This window comes from Aedes aegypti, chromosome 3 (assembly GCF_002204515.2).
Source record: "Aedes aegypti strain LVP_AGWG chromosome 3, AaegL5.0 Primary Assembly, whole genome shotgun sequence".
NCBI lineage: Eukaryota > Metazoa > Arthropoda > Insecta > Diptera > Culicidae > Aedes > Aedes aegypti.
The window spans coordinates 359,661,778-359,670,169 of NC_035109.1; the positions used below are offsets into that span (position 1 = coordinate 359,661,778).

The window sequence follows — 8,392 nt, forward strand, 5'->3', positions numbered from 1 at the left end:
TTAGAACCCTTTCATTAAAAATATTGACTTCTTAGAGACTTTCATTAGAATAGAGACCAAGCCTCTAAAAAGTTGCCTACAACTAGTCTTGTATTTAGCATCATTCATTGGATCAACTTTATCATTCATTTATATTTCTTCTTCTTCTTCTTCTCCTTCTTCTTCTTCTTCTTCTTCTTCTTCTTCTTCTTCTTCTTCTTCTTCTTGGCATTAACAGAGCCTGCTTCTCAGCTAAGTGTTTTTATGAGCAATTCCACAGTTATTAACTGAGAGCTTTCTTTGCCAAAGCTGCCATTTTCGCATTCGTATATCGTACGATGAAACCTCATGCCCGGGAAGTCAAAGAAATTTCCATTACGAAAAGATCCTGGACCGACCGGGAATCGAACCCAGACACCTTCAACATGACTTTGCTTTGTAGCCATGGACTCTAACCACTCGGCTAAGGAAGGCCACATTTATATTTATATCCTTTTAAATTCAATTTTATCAAACAAATTTGACCAAACGGCTTGCCTTTACAATCAGTGAGTTTTTTCTGATTTTCCCCCATATTTCTAGATAAAAAATGGATGAATAGTAAAAATTCTCAGAATTTGTGTAGTATTTTCATGGCACCAAAGTGACCCAGCTAATTGCAAAAGTTTTCAAGTGAAAGACTTTCTTAAATTGCTCAATTTTACATGCTGACTAGTGCCCCTAGCAGTCAAATTAAACTGTTTATTTCCGGGTGTCCGTGACTTTCTGAACAACTTTGTCGAAGATTTGAACTTTCTATCTCTATCTCTAATTTAGAACCAAATTATTTACCTTCCGGATGTCTTTAACTCTGTGAGCAACTTTGCCGAGGACTTGAACTTTTGGTCTCATGTGGAATGCATAAAAATACCCACCTGCTTAAAATGCCCAATTTTACATGTTCACTAGCGTCACCTAGCGACAAAATTACGAACCAAACTATATTTTGCTATCCGAATGTCCTTGATCCGCTGTATAGATAGCTTCTTCGCAAATCGTAAGGATCTTGAGATAATGTTCTGTGAATTTACCTGTTTTGAGGTCACACTAAACTTTTTAGGGAATGATTCAATATACAAATGAGTGTTGTGTTTATTTTAGTGAGTGGGGATATTCTGCCCAAGGCTGGTTCATCCCCGATATGAATCCGTATTAACGACAAATAAATAACATTGATGAAAATAATTATCGACATTTAAAGTTATAGAACAATATTTGTTAAAAAAAACTTTTAGATCACTCACAAAACACACTAAAACCTGCTACGTGGGTCGGCGAGAAAGATTATCGCGAGGCACGAAAAGGACCAAAAAAGCTAGGAGCATTAACAGAAAAAAAACGGGTAAGCTACCAGATCTATTGGAAGTATAGGTTTCTTTTCCTAATCCACAATGAACAGACGTACAGCTAAAAGTGCATACAGTCCCAGATAATGAACGTTATCCACATTGTGGAAACCTTGTGAACTGTGACCTTAAGGTGAAACAGTTTGGAATCAACTTCGAAGATTGCACTAAATCTTCAAAGGCACAAATCTCGTGAAGAAAGCATCCCACAACAGTGCACTTTTTATTTTGGCATGGTGCACTAGCAGAAAGCTTAAAATAAGAAGATCAGGAACGTTTGACAACTATTTCTCTAGTTTTGTGCCTTTGAAAACGTGAGTAGGGGGAGAAGTCGGACATTGTGCCGGCCATCTTTGTACTCCGAGATGTTTCACCTTAAGACGATCATACAAGAGAAGATCACCGACGACGTCATGAGATTGTGAGCCACTCTAACCTCGCCACAACCCCTACAACAGTTGAAGCCAGCCGGCCAAACTCACACATACACACACAACCATTGTAACTTTACCATGAATAAAACCTTAGTGATAGCCAGATTCAATATTGGACTCGAAAAATAAATGCGACACTTTGATTTGAGTGTAACTTTTTATCGCGTGGGTAAGAATTAATGAATATTTGGGTAATATTAGTTTGAAGTAATATGTTTTTGTGTGCAAATTATCGCGATCTGTCAAGTAGTTTTCAAAATACATTCGAAACAATAAGAGCTACGCCAGCAAATCTTGGGCGCGGTGATCAATAATTCTGGTCAGTCGCACAGATAGGTCGGCAAAAGGCTTGGAATCCACCATTCTACCATGTCCCGCGTTGGAAAGATGTTCCAGGAGACGAAGACCATCGAGCGGCGCGCTGGAAGCGGCCGAAAATCGAAAACGGAATACCCAGAGAAAGCGATGGAATACCCCGGGACGTGGAGAAAAAGGTCAATTCGTCGAAGTGGTTTGTCCAGCAGGCCAAGAAGCGGGCTTGGCTACGTGTTTTAAGGTCAGGAAGGTGCCAAGCCGAACTGACAAGCAACACAAGGTGGCCAAATTGCGTGCGCGGAAGCTGTACCGTAAGTGGTTGGTCAAGCCTCCCAAATCCCGGGATATTTTCGAAAATCCCGGGATATCCCGAAATTGCATGTTGAACTAGAAATAACTGTTGTATTATTTTCTTATGATGGCTCAAAACAAGCTGCATGTTTTTTGGTGACTGTTGATGCAAGAATGTATTTTAGTTACTGTATTTGGACTACTCAATAAGCGTTTTTATTGAGGTTTAAGGCCACTTTTTTCTGGTATGTTTGTTATGTAATTTTCAATAGGTTTTTTTTTTAGTTTGTTCCGTTTGTCAAAAAATGCTTTGGTGGTTGAATTTTTCATCATATTAAAATTTTATCGTTGCCATTTTATCTCACCGTAACCGTTTTAGTTCGCCCAATGTACACTTTTCTAGGACTAACATGCCTATGACTGTCATTCTAATAATTAAAATGCAAGAAGATTCCATAGAACACAAGAATGTGAATAATGTTGGTTAAATTTGAGAGTGATTTGTATCACCTTTACCTATACCTTATGCATCACATATTAATTTCGTTTCAAATTAACTTTAATAAATGCCCAATAACTTCAACTGCACATAAGTGAAATATTAATGATTTAAATCTAACAGATCATTGTTTTCAATAACTTCAATAACTTCAACTGCACATAAGTGAAATATTATTGATTTAAATCTAACAGATCATTGTTTTTGCCTATTTAAATTCGACTTAACCTTCAGAACAGGTTTGATTTTTATGAAACTGCTCTATAAAACTGACCATTGATTCATTACCCGCTCCGGCTCCTCTATAGTCGTTCTGGAAGCTCTTAATTTTTGTCCCGAAAGACCGGGAAATCCCGGTTTGTCTCCATACAAAATTCATCGTTTCTCTTATATGGAAAAATAAATACTTTTCTAAATAATCAAAAAATAACTTTTAAGTATTGAGAGTCTTATGCACTTTGTTGATAAGTATTGTTAAGGACATAAAGTTTTAATTCTGTGGCAAATTAAGCAAATAATTTGACAAAGTTTTCTCAAGTACTAAAATTTTTCATTTTCAGCAAATATCTCCAAAACTAGACGTGCTATGATATTTTTGAAAATAGAATAGATTCAGCAACCTTGATTTAGATATATAACGGTATTTTGATGCCTGAGGCAACAACGTGTTCCACAGTGTAATTAACAAAACTTATGATGTGTTCATCAAAAACAATTAAAAAACTTACACGAAAGATTAATTTGAATAAATTTTGTTTTGCTTCTATCTTTTAAGCTATTCAGAGTAATGGGATGGAGGCCACGGGGTCCATACGACCCAAAAGTAATTTTAACTCATCTAACTAATTCTTCACTCATGTATACACGAATGACATATGTTTGGTAGTGTCACTAATAAATAATGATAATAATAATAAAATAATCCTCTCATGTCTAATAAACATTGCATGGTATCGCCTTAACCAGAAACGAAAACAAACGTATACTTCGCTTCCCTACATCCATCATTATTGTACGCAAACACAGAACGAATTTCTTTAAAATCCATCGCCACTTTACACTATCATCATCTAGTGTACATGTTGCTCGAAATACTGTTTCGAGCAAAAAGACCTGCAGATGGCGTTAGTGCGAAACGTCAAACACGAAGAAAAATGATGCGGGCGCCTCTGGTTGTGAAATTTATAACACAGCAAATTTGAAATGGTAGTTAAATGTGTGGTCGGCGGAAATTTCATCAGTGTTACGTCTGTTTATCTGTGGTGGTAGTGTGTAAACATCAAGCACAACGGAAAACAATATGAGAGCTGCCGCTGGATGATTAACGATATACCATATTTTGGAATTAATCGTCAAATGGTGAGAGGCAATAGAGAGGAGTGTTACATTCGTTTGTCTGTGGTGTAATGTTGCTCAGAGTACCAAGAAGCCATGAAATAATTGGGCAGCACATTATTAAACGTTAAATGTTGTATTTTTTATCAATAACTATGAAATAATGAAAATTAAGTGAACGGGTCTATTGGATCCTCCAAGTATCTTTTCTTCAGGAAAATGTTACTAGGAAATTGAACAATCATTTTATCAGTTTATGATCTAGTGATTTTTTTTCCGCAAATAAGCTCTTTCTTTATCTTCTCTTCGGATGATAGAGGATCATCTCTCTCAATAGAAAATAAAAATGAAATAGAAAAGAAAATTATTCGAAAAAAATACTCTTGGCTTGTTCATATTTAGAGATTTTATATTAGGAAGCGAATAATGAAAAAAACCTTTTACGTACAACTGACAGTTACATGCAAATCTTTGTGACATATATAGTATACCGGTTCCTGTAGTGTTGGAATTATTGAAATTATGACTTTTAATATATTCCCGAAACTCTGACATCTTGCTTCCTGACTTCCGCAGCTGAAAGCAAACACACTTCAGGCAGGCCATTATTCTCCGTTTTCGGTGGTACTTGGCTCCATTTCTTCCACAACATTACCGGTCGCACAGAACAGTAGTAGCAAAGCTCCACCAAACTTAGCAGACTAACTCCCAGGCAAAGTCCTAATAATCCTCCGCAGTTCGCTAGGAAGTCCGTTATTCCGTACAACTCGCTACGCTTCTGCTTCATTATCTGGGCGTTCTTGTAGTAGATTTTAAGATGAGCTACGTACAGCCTGCAATGGAGAAATAATGTTAATAAGACGTTTTTACGTTACAAAGATCCTACATACCCCTCCAACTCCTTCCTGGATTCTCCGTTAGCCATACCCCATTCCACTACTTCAAACTCGTTCTGCGTAATTTCAACATCGTAGTCCACCGAAGTGCAGGCCGGCATGCAATCGCATTCGGTGTGGAAGTTGGATTCATTATCGTCGTCCAACACTCCCATTTCCAGTAATTCCGTTTCCGCATCTCGCATGCAAATTATTTTATTGGTCTCGCATACCGGCATATCTTCGCTGCGAATCATCGAGAATCGGACACACCCACAACGCTGAAGTGTGAAGTTTGTCAAGCACTCAAGGTTACAATTATCCTGAGTGTAAACGCGGAAAAATCGTAGGTTTCTATCACGACTGAGATAGCACTGCCTCTTTTTGGGTGGGTAATATTCCAGTGTACGAGAATTTTGAATCATCTGTGGCTTGACGGCGATCATCACTTCTTCATCCAGAGGGATGTGAATGTATCGATTGGTCATTTGAGGATAGTCTGCAGGAGAATGTAGAAGGACCTTATATCCCTGAACGGGTCCATTGCACATGTATTCCAGATTTTTCTCTTGGGATATGAGCATTATCGAGAGACCAGCCAGTGCACCTGGTCCAATGCTGCGATATGGATATGAAGTAAGATTGGCTTTGCTCGAATAGCCGCTGTCCAGGGTCCAATGTGGGGATCGCACATTTCCCAACAAATCGGTATCCATTTTGACAGTGAGCAGATCTTCAGCTGCAAGACCATTGAACGTGTAGCATACACCTTCTTCGGTAAGTGTGGTGCTGAATAAAAACTCAAAGTCGTTCAGCTCTCCTCCAAAATAACAAATGAAATCATTCATATCCAGTGGTATCGGTGTAGATTTTATTAGTTCGGCATAGGTATTGTTAGTGGTTTTGTTGGGCAATTGAGAAAAGCTATATTCGTTTAGCGTCATAAACGTCCTGTCACAGAGTTGCATTAGAGTCAACATCTCATCCATTCTGTAGGAGAGTAATCATATAGTTATTGAGAATTTCAACTTGGTTTGCATCATCACTCACCTTTTCGTAGTATTAAATCCATATTCTTTCATGGTTTGGAATTCTTCGGAAAAGTTAAGCCAGCTACTTGTCCACTTAGTCCGTGGACAGATTGTCACCGCTGGAAATGGAATTTTCCACACCGGTGTAGTTTTTTCGTGAAAACTCACTATAACAGGCGTTTCGTCCCATTTTTGGTAGATTTTATTTATGAGATAACCACAACTGCTAACCGAAAGAATAAACACTACAATCCACCAGCCACTTTCGCAACGGGACTGGCCCTCGCGATTGAAGTAACGCACTCCATGGATGGAACTGTTTGAACAATATTCCTGCAGAAGATTCACGGCTGGTGATTTTGAATCCTTTCGTTTCATGGTTCTCGATGTCATGACTAACCGGTCAACTTGCAGACTGACTGACAGAGTGTAACTTGCACCTGAACTACAGCACCCACTTTGCCCTGATTAAACGATGAATATTCAACAGGAGTGGTTCAAGGATACATGTTGTTTTTCATAATTATACCCGCGACCGGATGTTAGTAGGAAACATGAGCGCTGCATCGATGACGTACCCGTTCAATGGGATGCGTTTTTCTCGGTACCTTGTTGGTTTATTGTAATCCTTTCTCGTTCTGGTATTGCACCGAAGTGGGACTCAGTCTGCATTTCAGCTTGCAAGTGCTGAGTGCTAATTCGCCATAAGAAGATCTCCAATATGCCGAACCTAGGTTCCTCCAGGATTACCTTACTTTAAAGTGTTGTACCAACCAATCGGGTTTGCACCTCCCGAGCAAATACGGATAGCAGGATAGCATCACACTCACAGTGCCGTAGCGTGCCGTTGGCCAATCTGGCCACCGACAAGGGCACCAGCCTTCAGAGGTCGCAAAAATGCATGACGTACTTTTTGGAGATACATTCACGTATTCTAGAAAACATTAACAACAAACATACAGATATTGAAACAATTTCTAGATGATTTAACGAAATATATTGAAAGCAGAAAATAAGAGAAGCTCCCGGACTAATCAATAAAATTTCATTTAAGATTTTCGAAAATAGTACTCCACTGCAATGAAAAATCAGCATAAGCACGATGCCTGTCGTAATAACTGTTTTATCAAAGCAGTATCTATAAAACTCTCACGAAACGAATGTGCAGATTTTTCTGACTGGTTGTTCAAGAAGTAGGATTCAAAAAAATTCTTGAAAGGATTCTTACTCAACTTGGTACATTATTTCTACAGAAAATGTTGCACGAGTTTGAGACAGACTTTGTTGTTTTCAAAGTACTAAAAGGTGTATTTGAGTTATGTAAAACTGTTACTTTTGTTAGGCTATGTCATCGCTGTTATCATTTTGAAACTTTATTCGTCATCAAACGTCAACATCCCACCGCAAAATCGCTAGTGTTTGGAGGGGATTTTAACCTCCAAATTGCCAAATAACCTCCAAATCATCACCTCCAAGTTAGTTCTAATAACCTCCGTTATATGAAATATGGTGGCGCGTCGATCGTCGCAAGTTTATCGTTAAACAGTCAAATATCAACCAAACAAAATTATTACATAATTTATTTCAGGCAAAAATCGTTACAATCTTCTATTGCCACGATTAATGCGTTATATGTTTAGGTTAAGTTATGTTAAGTAAATTCAAAGCGTTTTTTTTCTCTTATAAGCAGGTGAAATCAACTCACCTGTAAAAAATCTGAACTGCTACGGCAAATGAAATGTAATATGTTGTTAACAAAATGTTAATAAAATCTTAAATTTGTTTTACCAAATTAGGATGATAGTCTAATAACACAGAACACCTAGATATAAGAAATAAATATAATGTTTGGAATGATACTAACAAAAAAAAATACATAATTTATTATTTTCATATCCTTAACACATTTTTCTTCTTTTTGGCGTTACGTCCCAACTGGTAGGTATTTCTCAGCTTCGTGCTCTTATGACCACTTCCACAGTTAATAACTGTGGATGTGTATATCATGTGGCAGGTATAAAGATACACTATGCCCTGAAAAGTGGAGACCTTTACGAAAAGATCATCTACCGGCGAGATTGTAACCCATGACCCTGAGTATGGGCATGCTGAATAGATGCGCCTTTACCGCTAAGACTACACGACTTTGATAACGATTATCACAATATTTTTCCAAACAAATATTTTTTTCTATATTTTTGTATTTTTCCTTGGAGTATTTCAAATGATGTTTGTGAAAATTTTGTTT

At 37.7% G+C, this 8,392-nt stretch overlaps 1 protein-coding gene across 1 annotated transcript; it reads right to left on the bottom strand.

Annotated features, from left to right (window-relative positions):
- Positions 1–4,268: 4,268 nt before the first annotated feature.
- Positions 4,269–7,495, bottom strand: LOC5569956 (pickpocket protein 28). Its single transcript, XM_001658802.2, has 3 exons — positions 6,164–7,495; positions 5,129–6,103; positions 4,269–5,071 (listed from the first exon to the last, which is right to left on the bottom strand). Exons 1-3 carry the CDS (start codon positions 6,535–6,537, stop codon positions 4,768–4,770), a joined length of 1,653 nt encoding a protein of 550 aa, XP_001658852.2. The 5' UTR covers positions 6,538–7,495; the 3' UTR covers positions 4,269–4,767.
- Between the last annotated feature and the right edge of the window lie 897 nt (positions 7,496–8,392).

Coding starts and splice junctions, on each gene's coding strand:
- LOC5569956 (XM_001658802.2), bottom strand. CDS start 6,537: ATGACATCGAGAACCATGAAACGAAAGGATTCAAAATCACCAGCCGTG. Junction 6,104..6,163: donor GGATTTAATACTACGAAAAG/GTGAGTGATGAT, acceptor ACTCTCCTACAG/AATGGATGAGATGTTGACTC. Junction 5,072..5,128: donor TCCAGGAAGGAGTTGGAGGG/GTATGTAGGATC, acceptor TCTCCATTGCAG/GCTGTACGTAGCTCATCTTA.